This window comes from Apus apus, chromosome 1, assembly GCF_020740795.1.
Source record: "Apus apus isolate bApuApu2 chromosome 1, bApuApu2.pri.cur, whole genome shotgun sequence".
Taxonomy (NCBI): domain Eukaryota; kingdom Metazoa; phylum Chordata; class Aves; order Apodiformes; family Apodidae; genus Apus; species Apus apus.
In genome coordinates, this window is record NC_067282.1 from 6,631,191 (window position 1) to 6,653,025 (window position 21,835).

General features: G+C 39.7%; 1 protein-coding gene across 3 annotated transcripts in view; it reads left to right on the forward strand.

Annotated features, from left to right (window-relative positions):
• The window catches only part of DLG2 (discs large MAGUK scaffold protein 2), a 1,033,121-nt gene that overhangs the window by 156,541 nt on the left and 854,745 nt on the right, over positions 1 to 21,835 (forward strand). Inside the window, exons 1-2 of one of the 3 annotated variants that reach the window (XM_051620368.1) lie at positions 1,908 to 2,342; positions 14,076 to 14,150. The exons of 1 other annotated variant lie outside the window; for it this stretch is intronic. In XM_051620368.1, coding sequence (XP_051476328.1) covers positions 2,313 to 2,342; positions 14,076 to 14,150 — 105 coding nt within the window. In that variant the 5' untranslated portion in view covers positions 1,908 to 2,312. Of the gene's footprint in view, positions 1 to 1,907; positions 2,343 to 14,075; positions 14,151 to 21,835 lie in introns of those variants that run through there. One more of the 3 variants, XM_051620405.1, reaches the window with a different exon arrangement.

Sequence of the window (21,835 nt, forward strand, 5' to 3'; positions counted from 1 at the left end):
CAAAATGTATCCCCATATGCCAGTTTTGAGTATGAAATGAAATTATACAGCCAAATCATTAGGTAATTATATGTATGGAAATACTTCACACCTTACTAGATCAGCCTGAATCTACCAATTGGAAGAGAACAAACCGTTGGATGATTTACATCTCAGTGTTAAAATACCTCCTGATTTTAGAGTTAACTGAATTCCCTTTTACCCTGTATACTTAGAGCACAAATGCAGCTTAGGTTAGACAATCTTAATGGATTAATTTTTAATTGAATTTTTTCTTAAGTAGGTGGTTAATTAGTTCTTACTTCAAGGATGTTTGAAAAGTTCTTTGATTCATAGAATCTATAGTTGAACAAACTACTGGGCAAAACCTCAACAGGGAGAAAACACACAGATTACAGTGCAGGCTGTAAGCACAAATCAGGTTTGTTTTGTGCACATGTGGTTGCACAGAGTGAGTTAAAGTTTTAGACACAGTCATAAGTGCTCAGGAGACTTTCTCTTTAAGATGTTGCATCCACCAATACTTTAACAGTTGGGGGAGGGTTGGTTGCTCTCTGACCACATATCTGATTCCCCATGGTTTTTGTAACTTTGGTAGCAGTGACCTCATTTTGGCAAAATAACATGTGTCATTTACTGAACCTCTAGCTGCTTTAGCAATCACAAGATTATTAGGGTTATAACCTGAGTAATTTATGGAGGAGAGATGACTGTTAAATATCCTTTTATTTTCTTGGAAAGGCTTATTTTATTGAAAACATATTTTAGCTCTGAGTGAGAATGAGAGATCCTCAGCAAAGTACCCAGGGGGAATTGTGCTGTCCAGTGTGTTGAAAAGGTGAATTGTAATGTATGGGTGTCTAGACATTTCCTCTTGTTGCTGTCAACAGTCCAGTTGGCTGTATTTTTTTTTCCAGTGAATAGGAGCATTGATTTTCCTCTCTCTTTGGCCAGAGCTTTCGTTTTACATATCTTTCCCCTTCAGTGTCTCTTTCTCTCTCCCTCCCTCTTTTTTCTCTCTCTCTTCCTCTATCTGTAAGAGAGGGAAGACTTTAAGAGCTGACAGCGAGCTTTCTAACTCAGAATGATTCATGTAAGACACCTGAAAGGCAAGCTCTGCACCAGCATCACAACAAGAAAGGTAGGGATTTGGGGGCTAAACAATCTGTAAAACTCTGAGCAAAGCATACAGAACATCAGATAAATCAATTGCGACTGCGGATCTGTCAAATATGCAGGAAAAGTTTGGGAGAGAACTTATGGAGTTTTTAAGCAGACTTGGGGGTGCTTTCTTTTAGTTAAAACTTTGATGTATTTTTCATAGAAGGAGAAAAAAAAAATTGCCTCTCTTAGCTTTGAATAACATATACGATGTGGGTTTTTTTCCGTGGATAGTGAACTGTAATGATATCAGTGTTGTGCTTCACAGACCTAGTGCACGTATAAATATACAGTTCTCCTTTTTTTCCCCTGCTTGATTATTTTCTGTTACACTTTCTGAAAGTTTGCTTTCTCCAGCTGTTATTTATGTTCACTTCCTGAATCTGAATCTGACCCAGTAATTGTGAGTGATTGTAGATGTGACGCATGAGCTCTCACACACACCTTAATGCTTCAATCAGGCACTTCAAGCAACATGCGTTTGTAGGAATCATGCTCTTAATAAAAACCCTTACAACCTAAAGCAGTGGTTTTGGCAGAGAAGTGACAGGGCTTTGATAGATGGGCCAGATAGTTGTGTGTGTTGTGCTTGCTCGGAGTTAGTAGAAAAGAGGAGGGAGAGAGCGAGCGAGAGGGGGGAGGAAAAAAAAAAAAAAAAAGACAGGGAAGGAGAGAGCGAGAGGGAGAGAGATTGAGAGAGAGAGAGAGAGAGAGAGAGGGAGAGACTTGGCAAAGGAAATCTTATGGGTATACTGAAACAGCAGATCAGAATTGTGAAACCAGAGCCAGGGCTGAAATGTGATGCTTTTGCTCTTTTGTGCTTGTTGTGGTTCTCATCTTCCCATGTAGAAGGCTGCATACCATTCAACAGCAAATTTTGATCACAGATTGAACAATGCAGCAATCAAGCCTGATAAGCCACCTGGAAGTTTTGCTTCAGACGATTTCTAGTGGGTTTTCTGATCCCTGTGAGCATCATGACTGCCTTTAGCATTGTGGAGGAGGACTCGAGTTTCTTATGAGGGCCCCACTTGGAAAAGCAGGCTGTGCAGATTCAAGCCTCCGGTTCTGTTCATGCTGTTCAAAAGCCTTTCCTCACCCTTGCTGATTTGTTTTTATGATTTGCATACACTCCTGTGGAGATTTACAGAATGGATTGTCTGTGCATTGTCACGACCAAGGTAGGACTGGAAACATTGCTGTTATATGTACATATTTCTCTGCTATTTTTCTGTTCCTATAATTAAATAGATTGAGCATGTACTGTGTCAGGTTGCAAGATAAAGTGATAAATAAGCTTTGCTTCAATGAGCATTTTGTTCTCTTTTTCTGTAGATTATGCAGTTTGCTTCTGTATTAATTCCTAAACGATATGTAATTCACTTATTTTTACTAGGGAAAGGAAAATTATTTCATATTTTATCTTAGCCTGTGCTTGTGTCTATTAATATCTGTAGCTACTGGAGCACTTTCAGAATACATGGTATAATGCATATATTTTCTTAGTTTATCAGTTTATTCTCTAAACTAAAGAATAAAAAAAGGGGGGCATTATATGGGTCCTAGGATTTTAAAGAAGCCAATCAGATGTAGTTTAGATAGTCATGATGTTTCTGATTGGAGAGGTGCAAGTTTCTTGTGACTTATTGTGGCTTTTTTTTTTTGGGAAAAAATCTCTTCCTTTACATCTCTAGGCCTGAAAACTAAAAATGTCTTGGTCCTAATCATCACTCTTGTACTGATATTAAATCCAACCTGACTATTTGGAAATGATCCTTCTAAATAGTTCCTTCCAAACTCACATGTACATGATTTTTTATCCACAAAAAAGATGGCAGGCTGACTTTGGGGTTAAGGACACTTCCTAACCTAAATATCTGGGGTAGGGATAAGCTGAGTGATTGTTTGAAGTGTCCTCAAACTTAGTTTACTAACTTAGTATTACATGACAGAGAGATAATTAGGGAGCTCCCTTTCTGTTGCTACAGGGCAGGCAGCTCACCGCGTGTTTGTAACCGCATTTGCACATGGTGAGAGTATTTAAAAGGAGCAGTTACAGGGGCGAAGTCCAGACATTGTGGGTTCAGCACAGCCACTCCCTGTTCTGGTTTGTTTTTGATGAATTTCATTATTTCCATGGAACTTGCAAAATGCCTAGTGTAGCTAGAACACCTAAAGCTGTGTGAATTTTAAGTCAAACAACGGCTGTCTTCATCGCTGTAATTTTTTTTATTGTTGGCCATGCAAAATGGGGACCCACATCCATGACATAGAGAAGGGCAGGCAGAGACACCCTGGTTACCCATAGGCAGCAGTGAGGGGTGGTAGGTGGCTGCTGCAGGACATAGGGACCATGGTAGAGCTGAGGAAACAGATGCGAGCTGTCATTCCCATCTTGCTGGTGGAGAAACCCATATGGAGAAAGCACAGGAGGTGAATGAGGCCACAGCATAGCTCCTTCTGTGGCCTCATTCATCTCCTGTTCTTTCCAGATCCTTCTGGTTCCCACAAGCTGTGCTGGATCTGAGACTACATCCTCAACCTGCCCTAGAGCAGAGCAGAGGAGCCCACAGGTTCCTGTTGATGCAGTGCTGATGGAAAGTGCTCAGCAGCAGTGGTGCAGCACTCTGAAAAAAGACTGGATGCAGAATCATGCTAAACATCCAGTTTCTACTCCCTGACCTTGATTTCCAATAGAAATTAAGCAGGAAGACTGCAAAGACAGGTGTGGTTAGCTCCACTTCTAGGTGCTGGGCGGTGCGGTGTGGACCAGCAATCACAGCCATCCCTGGCCTTGAGGGTTTGGCGAGTACGTGTGTATAAATGAATTTGTGACAGGGGGACAAGTCTGCATAACTGGGAGAAGAATATGGCCCAGCTCCCTTTTTTAATATATCTATATCAGCAGACACCGCTTTATTTTTTTTATGCTTTATTTTATTTTATTATATTTTTTTAATGAATTGGTGGATGCTTCCACTAACATTTTCCCAGGGCCTTCTGGGCAACAACAAATGGTCATCTTAACTATGGCTGCTGCTCTGAGCAGGGCTCTCCATCTGCACACAATATTTTTCCTCCTGTCTCTTTTCCTTCTTGGATCCTCTACTAAATAGCTGAAATGATCTGAAATTCAAGCATATGAGTCTCAAATATTCAACTCCAGATATTCAGTCTTCGCTGCCAACTCTATTGGTGAAATGAGATAGGATTGTGAATTGTAGGTGACCTACTATTTGGATGCATGTGGGAACACCATATTAACATATGTAATTGAGCTGAATAATGGCAAAAATCTGGTTTCAGAACACTTTCATATTACAAAGGCTTGAAGCCAGGTAAGTTACAGCTGATTTCCTCGTCTCTGGTGCCATAGTTGAATAGCTGCACCAGTTATGTTATATTGTCTTGATCCTTTTGTATTGCTCTTACTTGCTTTATTGTGCATTGAAGTAACTCTGCTTCCCTTAAATCTACCAAATTTTTATTACATCTCTTGATGCCAAGTTTCACCAATATACTAAGAACAGACCTTCTTCAGAACACCTGAGATATTTAAAAAATTCATTTCAATAAATATGAATTCTGCAGAGCAGCAGTATGGTCATTTTTTTGCCACAGATCTGGTAATTATCCTTAGTTGAATATCCATTTGTCTGATTTGTTCGAATAATTGCCATTCTTATTCTCGGAAAAGTGGATCTTAATATAAAGAGGGAGTAAATACATCAACTTTATTCTTCAGATCATATAAATAATAGAAAAGGACTAAAAGATGAATGCAATTTAAACTGCAAAAAATGAACAACGTTTAAAAAGTTGACATTTTGAACACATGATCATTACATTTACTCTGGAATTTTCAGTATTTGCAGTCTATAGAAAATGCCATAAATGTTGTGGAGTGATTATGCCCTTGTAGATTATGTACAGGAGATCTAAGCATTCTGCTTTGAACTATTTATGGTGAAAGACACCATATAATAAAATTAATTTCTGATGTGTCTTGCCAAATCTTAAATCCTACTGACATTATTTTTTCATCCAAAATGCAAGATATGTTTAAAATAGATTTAAGACATTAATTTGTACAGATTCTTCCTCTCCTTTTTATTTCCCTCATGTTTCCATGCATTTCTGAACTCAGGATTTAGGAAATATTGAGTCAGTCAAGAAGGACTTCTTATGGTCTCCTAGTTTATTTTAATTGATCACGTTCCAAGCATAGTTTCTTTCTTTTATTATAGCATAAAAGCACATAAATTTGTGGCTTTATTTTATCATTAAGAAGAATTCAGTATTAATAAAAACTTAGGTCAAGACTCCATCCCAGTGGGATCGCCAGTTATTGACCACTGTGACTCCCAACAGTCAGAGAGAACATGCTGTCCTCTCCCCTAGCTGTATCCTTCTGCCTTTGACAGAATTATGAATACAACAGTAGCTGCTGCTGGTGAAAAACAAAATATGTAGCTCTGTATTGTCCAACAAGAGTTGCCCTAACAGAGGCTGCTTCACTGAAATCTCCAGTTCTTGGTGTCAAATGTCTTAGAAAAGATGATCAGCTTTCAGTGAACAAAATAATAATAATAATAATAATAATAATAATAATAATAATAATAATAATAATAATAATAATAATAATAATTTTAAAAAGAAGAAGAAACAAAAGCAGCTCTCTGGCCTTTGCAGCTGTTACAAAGGAGAACTCAGAGGTGGAAACTCTAAAGGTTTAAAACCCAAAAGACAAATGAAGAGAAAACAAAGTACATTTTTTGCTTTTAAATCTTGTGATTTCAAGGTGTCAGATTCAGGCTTTTTTATAGTTGCAGCTGGCAATCACAGCAACCCAAAAATAGAGAACTGAGTGGTGCCACAAGTGACCATCCCGTCCTCTGTCACAAGCAGAGCTAGCTAAAGACCTACTCCTAGGATAGAGATTTAAAATTTCCTGGGCAATCTAGCCTAATGTTTTATTATCCATAACATTAATAACAGCCCTAAGCACTGTCAGTGTTGGTTTCCACTAGTGTCACCTCTTGTTTTGTTTTGGAGCTGTATTTTGAGATTTGTGTAAAATCCCAGAATTTATAATCTTAAAGGTTCTGCTTTTTGAGAAGAGCTTGGAAAGATGTACACAAAGCCTGAACACCAAATGAAATAATCTAAATTTATTCACAAAACCTGAACCACTTGCTGCTTGTTGCCTGACTCCCAAGTTCAAAGCACCGAGCACTGGCAGCAGTAGGATACCTGTGACCTAGAATTGTGTTTTCCAGCTTGTAAACCAGAAAATTGGTCACCTTGAGATCAAGGGAGGATGCCCAGCTTGAACTTGTTGGTTTTGTTAGCTACTAAAATAAATTTCCGTTACCAAAATGTTGACAATTCTGCAACAATTACTCCTTTTTAGAGTTTATTGTTTCCAGCTTCCACTTAACTCTGTAGTGGTTTAAGCTGGACCACTCACAGCACAGGTTCCATGTTTAATTCAAGTGTCACTGACCTCTGTGAGACCAGAAAATTAAATCCAAATCTGATTATTCATGGAGCCTATATATTTGTGGGGTTTCTGTTGTTTATTTCGGTTTTATTTGTTGTTTGGGTTTTTTTTTGCTTGATATTTTAATGTGGTTTTTTTTTTTTTTTTAGAGTTAATTAAATTCTCAGTTCATTGCACTAGTGAAGAAATTTGAGGTTTTTCATTTTTTAATATATCTGTTTTAGTCTAGTTTTATAAATTATCAATATCTCTCTTTTCATGGCTGTCTGCCCAGCACCTTTGTAAGGATTTTATTCAAGGGTTTTAAAGAATGAAGTAAAGATGGAAGGAAAAACTGTTTTGTAATAGCGCTGGGAAGCAGGGGGATATGCTTGTTTATGTTGTTAACCCATATCAAGGTTGAATGTGTGCAATTCTGACTGGCAAGGTTGCCAGGAGCCAGCAACATCTGTCTATCCTATTTTCTTCTGCTCATCCGGCAATGTAGTTGGAACAGGGGACACCAATGTATTCACTTAAGGCAAAACTCTGACGGATGTCTGAGCAGAAGTCTCAGTATGTGTAGTGGTCGTGGAAAAAAAGAAGCCAACTGAGGTCAAGTACGGACCCACATCTGGCTCAGACCCCTGGGTACTCTGTAACTCTTCTGTAGTTCTCTCCTGCTCCACACTCTCATTACTCCACATGATACTTCAACAGCATGAAGTTGAGAGTAAAGCAGAGAAGACCTATAAAATATAGGCCTTGTATTTTTGTCAGCATCAGTTTTCTGTTTCCCATAGTCCTCACGTGGAAGACAAGGCAAAATTCAGAGCTCATCCTCCTCCATAGCATCACTGTGAATCTGAGTAAGGAGATGCTGTGGCCCCTACTTTTGAAACCACCAGTTTACACTAAGTATATTATTATAAATCCCTGTTGACAATGTGCCATGCTTGGGAAAGTTTGGAGCAGGTCTTGTGTCCTAGTAGGATACTGTGAATCCTCTAAGTGAGGGGGTAACCCTCATTTAACGTTTGGCTGACACAATTGACTCCCAGTTGATTTAAAGGGTATTTTTAGAATTTGGCTGAAGAATGGAAACATGTAGAGGTGCCACCACTGCAGTAACCTCACTGTTCCAGCCTCTTTAACTTAAAGCAACAACAAAACCAGTTCCAGGCAGTAGAGTAAATCAGATCAGTTCATCTGCTGGAGGTGAACAGCAGGTCTGCCCACTGTATGCCAGCTGTTGCTCTCCCTTTGCAGAGGTGAATCCACTATGAAGTTAAGTTGGATTATTGATTATTGTGGCCTAATGCCAACATAAATAGCTAATACTTAAAATATTTATTTATGCCAAAGTGCTTCTATAGTAGGTCTTACTGAATAAAATAGGCCTGTTCCCCCCTGCCCTCCCAGCCCCCAATCCACAATTATATTGTGCTAATCTGAAAAAACTCATTATAGAGTTTTTAAAAAGTATGTAATTAGAGGGTGAGGTTCAGTTTGTTCTGTTGGGCTTCCTACAAGATGAGCTGTATGAGCCTGAGAGGCTGTGAAGTCGGTCCCAGATGATAAAGCTGTGTATAAATGTGGCTAAACCAGTGCCTCTGGTATTGTAGACCAGTAAAATCTTACCAAAACCAGCAGGGCTGTAGAGAGCTACACTACGTGAGGTGCTGATTTAACTGTAGCTGGATATGAAATAAATAAAAAACACAACACATTTCCATGTGCCTGCACATTGCAAGTAGTGCTAAATAGATCTGGGCAACATTTGTTATTTTTTCTTTGCAAGACTTCAGGCTTTGCATAATTGCAGTTTGAAATAATAAACTAGATAGCTAAGGGTTTTTTTGGGCTGGATTTCCTCAATATAACAAACCAAAACCAAAGGAAACATAATGATTTTCCCCCCAGAGATTTGTATTTAGCTAAAATCAGAATCTTGTTCTACGATCTTTATTATGTGCTGATGAACACTTCAAACTGTGGTGTTTTCCTGCTAGGCCTTATAATAGGGCTGAATGCATGCAATTTACGTGTAGTTTAGTAAACTCTATTCTGAAGTGGTACTTGAGGACAGCTTTGATGACTGGATTGGCTGCTGGCTAAACTGCACAGTCTTAGAAGAGGAGGAAGACCCTTTTCACTGATGACCATTTATCTTAGCTGGAGAATATCCTCATAGATGTCTGACAGATGGGCAGCGTATCTGAGTATTTTTTCCAAATCTTTATTTACCAGTGTGAAATTTTAGAACAATTATTGTAAGCCTCTGGTTTTTGGATTTCAAACATTATGAATGTAAACTGATGAAACACGTGTTGTCTTTTCTAGAAAAAAAACCACAACATTTTTTGGGGGAGTCTCAAGAAAATTACACAGAACAAACCATTGCATATGTAATGTCTTGTAATTATATCTTGTCAAAAGCTCAACTTCTTACTCCTTTATTCTTTAGAAATATGGTAATTGTCCCTTTTCCCTTGTAGTTAATTATAAATTTCAGGAAGAATTAAGTCTGTTAAATCGCTTCTTCCCCCTCTTCCCCCTCCCTTGGTCTCTATGGCAGCAGCAGGAATAGAAGGGAATTACTTTGATCTTCATTTCTGAGTGACATTTCATTTCTTCCAAGCATTGACCTTGTTTAGTGCAACTGAAATTTTCAATAGATTTCATTAGATTTTAATTTGCTGATTTTAGGGAGATGTCCTCATTGAGATTGGTTTTAACTGTGAAAGGAGAAGGGTGACTTTTTTTCATAAATCTATGAATAGCTCTATAAACTGAGAAAAGAAAATGTTCAATTAACTGCTCAGGCAGATACAGTTAGGGCTTCATATTGCTGCACAGCAGTGGAGAGCTGGAGGTGGAAGGTGGAAGATACTGAGCAAGAAAAATAAAAAACAAGAGAGCCTGAGCATGGATCAATTAATACTGATAGTGCTGCTTAAAAACAGCAGAGCTCTACATCCTTGGTAGGTCCCTCCCCTAACATTCTGAGGGCCTGGGTGGAGGTGGGAAGATAATTTCCTAGTGCCAAGGCAAGCTACATTTTTATGCATTTCATATAGCTGGAGCTGATCAAATGGATTCTTTGCAATGTCCAAGAGGTCTCTAAAAGCAGAAAAGATGGGTGTCTCCTGGCATGCATCCTCAACATAAACATCAATTTATTTTGTGTTTTAATTTGTGTGCTACTACCATGTGAATTTCCTTCTGTCTCTCTTCACCTTATGCAAGAATTCTGAAAAATTAGATGTGTGCAGTCAAGGAGAAAGCATGATATTTATGAGTGAGTCATTAGGTCAGGGGTATGGCTGAGTATATTATTATATTTTACCTAGTCTGAGACCTCTGGTTGAGATCTACAATTTTAATTTCTCCGGAGAATCATCTGCATCAGAGAAGATGATTTGTAAGGATGTGTAGGAGCAGATAAGTATGTTCCACTTGGTTTGACTTCAGCCAACTCTTTTGCTACTGGAGACCTCACTCAAGGACTTCTATATAATTTGCAAGTTATATTCTTGGCCATTCTAATGGATAAAAAGGGAATCTCATCTGTGACTGCTTTTGACTCGGATCACTAGTGTCTTCTCTGAGAAAAAATATTAAGTCCGATTCTAAAGAGTGTTGTAGTTCAGTGAGCCTTGAGCCTTTAGTAGATAAAATAGTCCTAAATATCCTCTCTATATTTTGCTACATGTTTCTGCAGAGCTAAGATCTGCTTCCAAGTGTGTCTCCAGCCACAGTCATATTAGGCAATATTTGAACATCCAGATTTGGTATCAATGATACATAGATCATCTCTCCCCACCTATGAGAAAGTGGCAATAAACTATATGTAATTCTTCTTTAGATCCTCCAAACACCTTTAGCAGTCATTATGGTTAATCACAAAACAGGAATTCTTCCATAAAATCTTACCCAGAGCTTGCTGATGTGCAGCTGTGTCTCTGTTACCTGAAATCTCTCTTGTGCAGTGCCACACGGCTCTCACCTTCTGATTTCATATTCAGTATGCAGTATTTCCCTCTGCAATATTGGGGTGGGCACTGATGCTACCACTCTGCATTATAATAATGTATTTGCAAGATACATTAAACTGATGTTTCTAACCAGCTGTAATAGCAATTAGTTATTCCAACACCTGACAGAGAACAGTATGTAGGAAAGAAGCTTACTTTAAAGTTGCACGCTAGGAAGGTAGAAGCTGGTTACCTATTGGGTCTGCATTTCTGGAAGACTGATAAACCCATTGCTTTGGGAATTACACCTAACAGTGCCTGCAGAGAAGGAATTACACTGACTAGGAGGTTAGCATCTCTGACTTTGTCATCGCTCCATTGCTTCCTGGCTGTGTTATTGGTATGCAATTTATCAAGGATTTAAAAGATCAACCCAGAAAAAAGGCTGTGACTGATGCTGAGTTCAGCAGTGAGAATGGATTTATTCTTTTGTGTCCCAAGGTGTCTTCACACAAAAATTACACAAGCTGAAGATCTTACTGCCTGTTTTGAAGGCACTGATTGCATGAAGCTGTGATAAAGCCTACGCCTGGATAACTGCGTCTATCACTATGTTGGAGCTGTCTCAAGGGTGAAGCTTAGTGCAGGAGGCTGGGTGTCCTCATGGAAAGGGCGTAAAACAGGACTGAAGGATTCACTCATTCATAAGCTGTGGAGAAACAGCCTCTCTGTTTCCATTTCAGATGTAGAACTCTTTTATTGGAATATATTCTCCCAAGCAGCAAGGCAAGACGTGTTCTTTTTATATACAAATATTAGCAAACATGAAAAGCAAACTACAGGTACTTCTGTCCTCCCTTGAAGGCTGTCTAAAGAAAAATTATTCCAAATGATGGATTTGCATCACTTTTCAAAGTTTTTAACATTTCAGTGTAGTAGTGGACCAGAGTCTTTAGTCCTTTCTCTCACCAAACTTCTAAGTTGGTGAAAATGTTACCAGTAATAATCAAATGGACTTAATTCCTTCTACAGCCCAGAAATAATTCCCAACAGATTTATTCCCATGCTTACTTGTGTTTCCTATGCTTTCTTTATGTAGTGTTGACCTTTGGGTGATTTTTGTTAGTTAGTGTCTCTAGGCGTGACATATTGGAGCTTTTGCCTAACTTAAAAAATAAAACTAAAAATTTGAGCACTTTTATGAAGAAAAGCCTCACCAACAGTTGATATACAACCTTATTCCTTAGAACTACACCAACTAGATAAGAGTATAAGATACAAAAGCTATGGAAAGTATTGTTTTTTACATAACAATAAAAAGTGGTGGTGATTCAAAATAAGAAGTCAGCTGTAATTTAAAAAACAAACAAAACAACCCCAAGCCCCCAAAAGCTTTAGGAGAAAAGTGTTCAGTCCTAACCCTTGAGCTACGTGCATTTCTCAGGCAATTCCAGTGCCACGTCATGTTATCAGCACAATAATTCAAATGTCCAGCTGTGAAGTGGCAAACTGCAGGTCACCCTACAGCCCAGATGCATGTTCAGCCCAGACCTTGTGTTGAAAAGCTGGGTTCACGGGAAACCTGCTGCCTACGGGCAATTCCCAGTTACCTCTGTCTTTCTGGCCTTTGAATATGCAGCTTGTGTCCTGTGGTTCTGGGCTCTGAGGCAGTTTTGGTATGAATTTCAAAGTAAAAAATACTTGCAGACTATTGGCCCTTCCTGCTATGAGATCTGGAGCTTTTATTTTGCAGATGTATCCTCTTTCAGAATGTGAGGAATCTCCTGACAAACACCTGAGTTTGTAAGATGAGTTTTTTTGATCAGAAAAATGTTTCCTATCCAAAGAAAATTATTAATTTTCTTGGTTTTATCTTGGCTTGGATTAGACTGAAGACCTACAACTGTTAAAGAAAGGAAAAAATAATTATCAATATTTCATGCAGTCTTTTTAACAAAATTAATTTATAGTTTTATTATTTTGATAGGATTACACAGTTTGCTGTGGCATTCCTTCCTTCCTTACAGGAGATAACACAGACCCTCAGGATAATGCTGCCATATTAGCACTGACTTTTTCAAATCCTTTTAAACCAGATTTTATAAACTTTGATCTAAAGGTAAAATGCTTCTAGCTTGCTAGCTGTTTTTTTGAATATTCCTTAATGTTGTCTTAAGGGAAAACATAAAAGATGGCCAGTTTTCAAGGTTGGGGAATATAAAGCTGAAACTCATAGGCACAGTTTTTCCTTTTATTTTTTTATTTTTTTTTTCCCTTATAAAAGTATCTAGTGTTGCACTGCTTTACAAATGTTTATGTTTTGGAGATAAAGAAAAAATCACAAATCACAGTGCTTTGTTAGTCAATGTTCTTAAGTCAAACTCAAACCTGAAAATTGTGTGACACCTGATCACTAGTGTTTGCAGAGGTTGCTCTCCTTTGCTTTCAGCATGGGTAAAAGAAATGTGCAATGCAGTTGCTTGTGATGTATCTGGCTTAAATGAAAATAAAAGGAAGGAAGGAAGCCTTTTTCCCCATGTGTTAGAATGGTTTGGGTTGGCAGGGACCTTAAATTTCATTATTTCCAGCTTCAGGAACACACATGGCTATGAGTCCTCCAATTCAAGGACCTAAATAATAGTTTGGCTCTTATGTGAAATGCTGAGAGTAATGGTGGCAGACACCAGAATTTATTCTGAACTTTTCTTCAGGGACTCTGACCCAATATACTGTGCAATTCTTTCTGATGGGCTCCAAACCTCTGCTAAAATGTAATTGAATCACTGCAAATGCAAGGGAAATTACAGGAAGATCAGCCCAGAAGCCTGATGGCTGCATCTTGCACTGCCATGTGGAACATTAGACTCTAAATTAAACCCTTGCTCTTGGCTCTGCTAAATTTCAGGGAACTACAGGGGTCTTGGGTATGTGCTCCATGTCCTCCAGGGGCCAATCTGGGGAGCAAGCAGGGCATCCTCCTCAGCGAAGAAACACACCCTAAAAATTTGAAACAGACTTAATCCTCCTGGAAAATAGCCCTGGGGTGGTTCAGGCTGCACCTATCACTGATTCAAAGGGGACATAATGGAAAAATGCAGCCTTTTGTGAAATGAGGAGGAAAAAGCCTCTCTACCTACTGCCTAAAGCTCCACTGTTGTTCTCTGAATGCTCTGGTGTGGTGGAAAGCCAGATGGCACATGCTTGGGGTTCAGAGTGGATGAAGGGTATGTTCACCCACATAACTGAGAACTTCAAAGCAAAATTAATGGAAGACTGTTGGGGCCTTTTTGGTCCTGCAAACTTCAGATTATTTTCCTTACATGACAGCTGAAAAGGACAGTGAGGTGTAGTGCATACTAGGAGATTCCTAGATGCTCCATCTGGAATGGAGTCCATCGCGCCTAGCGATTGCAGCACGTACTGTTGTGTATAATGCCATTTTCACTTATTTGCAGCAGAGCCATGGCAGATGCCCATCCCACAAATGCTCAGTCGAAACACCTGCCTGGATACCCATTCAGCACTCTACCGTAAGTCTGAGCCTTTTAATACAAAGATTTGAGAGACTGACTGGTAAGTCTCTGTGTCCGGAGCAGCCCCGTCGGGTACAATTTCCATACTCGGTGCAGTTGAGAAAGAAAAGAAATGAGTCCTAAGGCCAGACCAAGCTTCTTGGAAAGTCTGAGCTGTTGAAATATTGAGTAGTGGCTTAGCAGGGCTTCTCCAGATGTTCAGCCTCTCTGGGAGTTTATTGATGCCATATAGAGCAATGGGGACCAGTGGCAAGCATGGTATGGTTGTTTGTGGTGTCCAGCTCAAAGAGTGTGAAGCTACTGTTGGTTGCTTCAATTCTGGGCTCCGGCTGCATGTGTTTTGGAGCCTGACTGGTCATGGGCAGAGTTTGTGGGAATTCATTCATAAGCTCCTGCAGGGTCTGCTAGAAACAGCTGGCTGTCCCCAGACCCAAGTGGTGACACAAGGAAGAGCAGATGCCTCCTTTCTTTGCTACATTCCCATGGAAGAAAGAAAGATTGATTGTCAAGTGCTTTACAGACTACTAAGTGTGAAATTTGCCCAGTGTAGCTAACAACTTTTAGAATAATGGGCAGTGAGTGAACTTTAGTCTGCTGGATTTATAGGAAATGACCTTTGTAAATGCTTTCCTCCTCCTGCCAATTAGATGATGTAGGTGAGATTTGCTTTTAACTATCAAGGACACGGTAATATTTGAAGAGAAAAAAGAAACTGCAGTCAAGTTGACACAGCATTGATTTATATCTTGTCTGAACATACACTGTAGATACAGCCAAATCCTTGGATGCTGGAAGTTAGAGCAGAGGGCTGACTAATAGAGCTATGATGATTTATCTCAGCTGAGGACTTGGCAGGATTGAGTTGACATTTTCTTTGGCTCTGGACCACAGCATGATGTTGGTCCACAGCTATCAGCTTGTCACCTTTTATGAGTAGATAAATGAGAAACAAATTCAAGTTTTTGCTCTCCCTCAGTGTCTCGATAATCTTGCAACTCATTATAAACCTTGTGGTTTTGGTTGTCCTTACAGAATGTTAAAAGGTAGACCCAATTAAACTTATTGATTGAACAGCTGAGATAAACAGTTTTTTAACAGGTGAGGATCTAGCTCGGTAACTAATTAGCAACTCTTCTTAATTATTAGCTTCCATTCTCAACAGCTTTGGATTGACTTTGTGATGTGGTTGTCTTGGTTTTGTTTCTATTATGAAGGTTGCAGTGTGAGCACAAGTGTGGCATGTGGTGCTTGGAGAAATGGGTGTACTGGGCATTTGCAGTAACTTCGGAGCAGTTGTGCTCAAGGATTTCTTCTAACACCAAGACCTAACTTTTCACATAGTAGCTTTAAATACTTTGTGTATTTTTTAGGATATTTGTTTCTTAAATGACCAAAACGAAAGCATTTAGCTTGGGTATTGGCTGTCTCTTGTCACACCAGGTATGTGTGCATGCACAGGTAATGTCTATAGACCTGCTACCTTGTGAGTTTCTACATTGTCACAAAAAATGGTAAACCAATGATCAAGCTTCGTTAGCACTGAAAGTGCTCTAAAATCAGAATAAAACCAAGAACTGTTAGACTGGAAACTGGTGCTGGGACCAATATTATTTATTGTCTTAACCAACAAGTTAGGCAGCAGGATTGAGTGCAACTGTGCCGATGACACCAAGCTGAGAGTTGCAGTTGATACGCTGGGGGAAGGGATGCCATCCACGGGGACCTTAACGGGCTTGAGAGTGAGCCCAGCTGAACCTAATGCAGTTCAGTAAGTCCAAGTGCATGGTCCTGTACCTGGGTCAGAGCATCTCCCACTATCAATCCAGGCTGGGGGATAATGGGATTGAGAGCAGCTCTGTGGAGAAGTATGTGGGGATACTGGTGGATAAAAAATTGGATGTGAACTGGCAATGTGAGCTTGCAGCCCAGAAAGCCAACTGTATCCTGGGCTGCATAAAAAAAGATATGTGACCAGTAGCTCAAGGGAGGTGATCCTCCTCCTCTACTCTGCTTTTGTGAGATGCCACCTGCAGTACTGTGTCCCATTCTGGAGCCCCCAAGAAGGACATGGAGCTGTTGGAGAGAGTCCAGAGAAGGGCCACAAAAATGATCAGAGGGCTAGAGCACCTCTGTTATGAAGCCAGGCTGAGAGAGTTGGGGTTGTTCAGCCTAGAGAAGAGAAGGCTCTGGGGGGACCTTATTGGGGCCTTTCAATATATAAAGCAGGCTTATAAGAAGGATGGAGACAGACCTTTTACCAGAGCCTTCAGTGGTAGTATAGGGAACAATGATTTTAAATTGAAAACTGGTAGATTTAGATTGGACATAAGGAATGTTTTTCATGATGAGGGTGGTGAGACACTGCAACAGCTTGCCCAGAGGAGTTGTGGCTATCCTATCATTGGAATTGTTGGAGACCAGGTTGGATGGTGCTTTGAGCAACCTGATTAGTGAAAGATGTCCCTGCCCACAGCAGAGGGAGGTTGGAACTAAATGATCTTCAAAGGTATTTTCCAACTCAAACCATTCTTTGAGTCTATGAAAAAAATCTGAACTTGCTTTTAGATTACAGTTCAACCATTCACTTAGTTGCTATTTTTGAATGTACAACCTGCAGTCTTTGAGTTAATTGCTCACTTGGAGTTTGTTTCAATCCATATTTTGCTTGATTATAAGGGTTGAATCAAGTGAAAGAGCTCAGCACTATCCTACAAATAGGTTGCAATTCCTAATTTTCTGTGCTGCCATACAGATATTTCTGTCTACCTTATTGTATCAGATGTTTATAAGCATTTTTATCATACTTAAGTATATTTCTTTTCTTGTGAGACTAATGCAGAGAGTTGGAGAAAATTAAATCTGACAGAAATTAACTTCTGGGTGGTTTTCACTTCTAGTGAAACACTTCTAGTGTTTTTCACCCATGGATTTCAAAAGTCTTTTTTAACTGCCTTGCTTTTATCTGAGAAGAATATCTGTGAAATGTCAGGATTATGATAGAAAGCTTATTCATTAAATGAAAATTTCCACACATCAAAGCATATTACCTGCTTTGGAAGGACTGAAAGATTAAAAAAAAAAAGAAAAGAAAGAGATCTGTCCAATTATGTCAACACCATTAGATGACCATTGTGTATGTTCACATGTCTCTCAATAGGGGTATAAGGAACAGCACAAAATAACGAAGGAAAAATGAACTGGTAGGAAGGATATCTCCTTTCATTAATTTTGCTGCATCAGTCAGGATGGCATGAGTCTGGGCTAGGTTTTTCCCTACTTATTTCTAAAGTTTTTATGAAAAGCACCGTGTCCTCTCTTGGAAGTGCCTTTCCCATCCAACGCAAGAACCAGGAGGTCTGGCAGCACTGCTGTTGTATAACAGCCTGACTTTTGCAGTCCCTAATTTCCCATCCCTTTTGAATTTACTGGTGACTCTTGCAATTAAGATTCTCAATTCTGTTTGGCAACTTGCCATCTGCAAGAGGGGGCACAAGTGAACACTGCCTTTCTGTGCCTTCACAGTGTCCTTAATTAGATTCATTTGAAGTCTGAGAGTTTTAATCAAGGGAATTACCTAAGGGTGGCTTTGTCTGCACTTGCACTTTTAGTCATGTCTTCCAAAGGATTTGTAGTGTTTGATTATAAAATACTCCAAAAGGAGTTCACTGTACTGCTCCTTTGCATACTAAACTTTCCCATTGCTGGGCTTGCTTGCTAGCTAGACCCATTATGCATAGATAATGAAGTATCACAGGCTGCACCTGTGTTGCAAAAACATTTGGGCATGTTTTTTCTTCCAGCCCTGTTGAGACCTTCTCTAGCATTCAGCATAAACATTCACCTTATCTCCCCCTGCAGTGTTAATAGGATCCCTCAGCTTTTCTCTACTGTGGTCTCAGCAGAGCTTCTTGGCCCACTGTCCAAGCCCCCTGCCACCAAAATATTCCCATTTGGGAGTCATCTGTCACTGAAAAGCATCAGGAGAGAAGGGTAAAGGGTGTGCGGGCACCAAAGGTGATGGATTTGGTGTGTGCCCTAAGCAGAGCCTCATGCAGCATCAGCTGTCCCCTCGATATGCAGAAGGGGACAGTGACTTTAAGAGTAGAGGAACCTGAGTGAGGGTCCTTGCAGGGGAAATGCAGCAGCGTGCATGCTGTGATGGCTCATGGGCTGTAGCTTTACAGACCTGCTGCATTCTGTGGAAGTTCCGTGCAAGTTTTGGCTGCCAGCCTATTTGGCAGCTGAAACCTTGATCTTTCTGCCCCTCATTTTACCTATATCCATAATACAAGGAGAGCAAAAATTACTCCTTTTTGTGCCCTGCATACATGTGCAGGATATTATTGCTGTATTTATTTGGGGTAGATCAGTGTATGGAGGATAAAGTTACTTTGGTTTTCTCTTTTCCCAGCTTATTTGGAACACTGAAGGAACAGGAATGCCCTATGCCCTGTACAATATTTGAATTTAGCCTGACCTGGTAATTAACCTGTAAACGTTTCTGGTTCAAACTAATCAAGGTTTTTGTAATCAGACTCATGTCACAAGAGTAGTTTTAAATGAATTAATACTTCTGGAAGATGATGGTATCTTAGTTCTGGTGGTTGATCTCTATGTAAAGAATGTTCTGACATGATATCATACAATGGAGCCAAGCAGAGACATATTGAAACTTGCATATTTTGCTTTGTTTTTAAGACTATGAATCTGGGAGAATGGTTTCTGAAATCAGTCTTGCTCTCTTTAAATAGGAACCAAATAAATGGCTTTGGTTGGCTAGACTTGGCTCTCTCCTGGGACTTTGTGCTCTGCCTTGTGACAATGTCCCATCCTCTCTGGTGTAGATGTGCTCTATAAAATAAATAAATAGCTCTGCACTCCAGAAAGTGCCTTTTACAGGCTCTCTCTCTCTCTCTAACCCTTAAGTCTTTTTCTTTAAAACCCTGTTGGCTAATAAATTCCACAGACAATCCAGGTGGTGGGGATTGTTTTTTGTGGCTAATGTGAAATATTTGAAAATGGAACTATTAATACAATGCTCTGTTCTTCTAACTTGCACCTGGGCACCGATGGTAATGGAAATGCTTGAGTGCTAAAACTCAGTTTTATTTTTAAAAGTGGTATTAAAGTATTGCCAGGCATGTTTCTGCTGGGTCACTATTCCTACAGATCCTCTTCATTCCCAAGGTCCCCAGTACAGCTCCTTGTCCAGTGCTTGAGGCAGTTTACTGTCCAGCTCTTTCCCATTTAAAAAGTGTGTCTATACCCTGCACCACTGAGTCTGTCACCAATTGCCAGTTATGAATCTGCTTTTTAAAACAGCCACTGAAATCCCACTTCCCCTGGGACAGTTCTCTGATGATTCCTTCTCATTTGCACCACCCCTCCGTAGCCTTCCCTGGGGATAAGTATGCTGCTGCTGTTGCTGTTGGCTGTAGCTCCAGGTGCTGAAGAGTAGTTGACATTTTGCCTGTAATCTGATTTACAGATTCAGTGGGGAAAGTTCCAGCTAGACTAAGGTAATGTTGGATGAGCAGCAAACCACAGCACATGCCAGCAGGCCAGCAAATGCTTCATGCTTTGGTAGAGGCAGGCAGATGCTAGCAGAGAATGTGTTAACAGAAGGGCTCAGAAGCAGATTTTGAGAGAAATAGGGCAAAAGAAACCATTTATGCCTCTATTTCATCAAAGAGTAGGGAAGAAATGGGAGAGAAGACTTTTTAAAATGGTAATAGCCCCTTGACAACAAAATATATATACTTAATTTATGACATGTTGTGGTCCTTCCTCCCGTTTCAGTTCATGTCATCCCAGTGAAACAAGGGAGGGGTTTCACAATTGCAAAAGAAGCTCAGAAACCTTTAAGGTAAAGTGATAATTTGTTTAAAAAAATTAAGCTGTACAAAACCATTATCTGCAGATTGACCCACATAAGCTGCTTGACATCCTCATCAGGAAACATGCTGCATGGGTTATTTACAATGAATAATCTCATTAAGCACACATTATGTACAGGATATTTGCTGTCTTTATTGCTTTATTTGTTTCATGGAAAAAACCAGGATGTTTCTACTGCAGTCCCAGACACCGAAGTGTAGCAGTGCATGACTTAGAACAGGATATTTTGAACTTGATTATAGAAATTTTCTTTAAGCTGAAACTTGGCACTGATCTTTATGACAGCAGTTACTTGAAGGTAAACTTTTATAGAAAAACAAATATAAATTTCACTACTCAAAATCATTGCAACTCATGGGGTTTCAGAGCAAAAAAATTTAAACAAAAATTAATACTCTTATGGATGATCTTTTAAAATTCTGTTTTAAGTGCTTGTTTAGCCAGGCAACATTTTGACAGTGTCACTGAAGTTTAAAAACAGTGTGCACATCCAAATGCTACAATATTTTTTATTTATTATTCCCCCAAGAAAAGCACTATTGGCTTATAGTCTTTCTGATAACAGACGCATAGTTTGAGGGTTATATCCCAGGGGTCTTGGTACCCAAAAAAACAGGCTTTCCTGATATAAGAAGTTGCATGCAAAGGTCAAACATGAGCAATTCAAATGTTCTGAGTTTATGGTGATATATATAAGAAGAAACTTAGTTCCACTCTTTATTTACACCCCACAATAAACAGCAAATATGATTATTATGACAGCTTAGAAGTATTTCTAGTCCCCAGTAAAGTGGGCTAAATTGTTTCTATTATTTTTCTCTTAGATGTACTGCAGCATAAAATGAGGCATTGATTTCATTTTTTTAGGAAATTGAAAAAGGGTATTTGTGTGTAGTCAACAGATGAAATGGGGCTCAAGTGGAAGTGTAGGACTGAATGTGACTTATGGTTCAGGAACTCAAGCCACAATGATACATGGAAGCAGCATGTTAGAAAGGAGCCTCCTTGTGTCTGGTGCTGTAAAAATCTATGGAAGAAACTTGTGGCTGGAGCAGTTGTGAAAGACAAAGGGTAGGAATGATGTATTGTTTGGCAGTATTTGACAGAGATGCTGTAAGTGAAATCCATCTGTCTAGCTTTATGTCATTGGAGAGCTATAAATACTTTTGAGGTGCAGTTCACCTTTAGAATGGTCTTTAAAATATTAATTGGCTATTGAAGGGCATGTTTCTCTTGATTAATGATAAGGGACACCTAGACAGCAAGCTCTGATACAGGTGTCTGAACCACAGATGTATCCCACACCAGGGGATTTTGTCAGTGTTGCGCAAATCTGTGGCAAAGTGGTGACCTACATCAAAGGCTCAGCTACAAGATTTTCCTTCTAGGCTACCCCAGAGAAGTAGTTTATTACAGCTGTTCTTATAGACATAGGTGAAGCTGCCACTGACTTCTAGGCAAAATGCAAATCATAGAACCACAGAACCACAGAATGCTAAGGGTTGGAAAGGACCTAATCAAGGGCTGATCACCTAGTCCAACTCCCCTGCCAGAGCAGGATCACCTAGAGTACATCACACAGGAACGTGTCCAGGTGGGTTTGGAATGTCTCCAGAGAAGGAGACTCCACAACCTCTCTGGGCAGCCTGTTCCAGTGTTTAGTCACCCTCACAGTGAAAAAAGTTTTCCTTGTGTTTATGTGGAACCTCCTATGCTCCAGCTTGCACCCATTGCCCCTTGTCCTATCACTGGACATCACTGAAAAAAGCCTGGCTCTGTCCTCC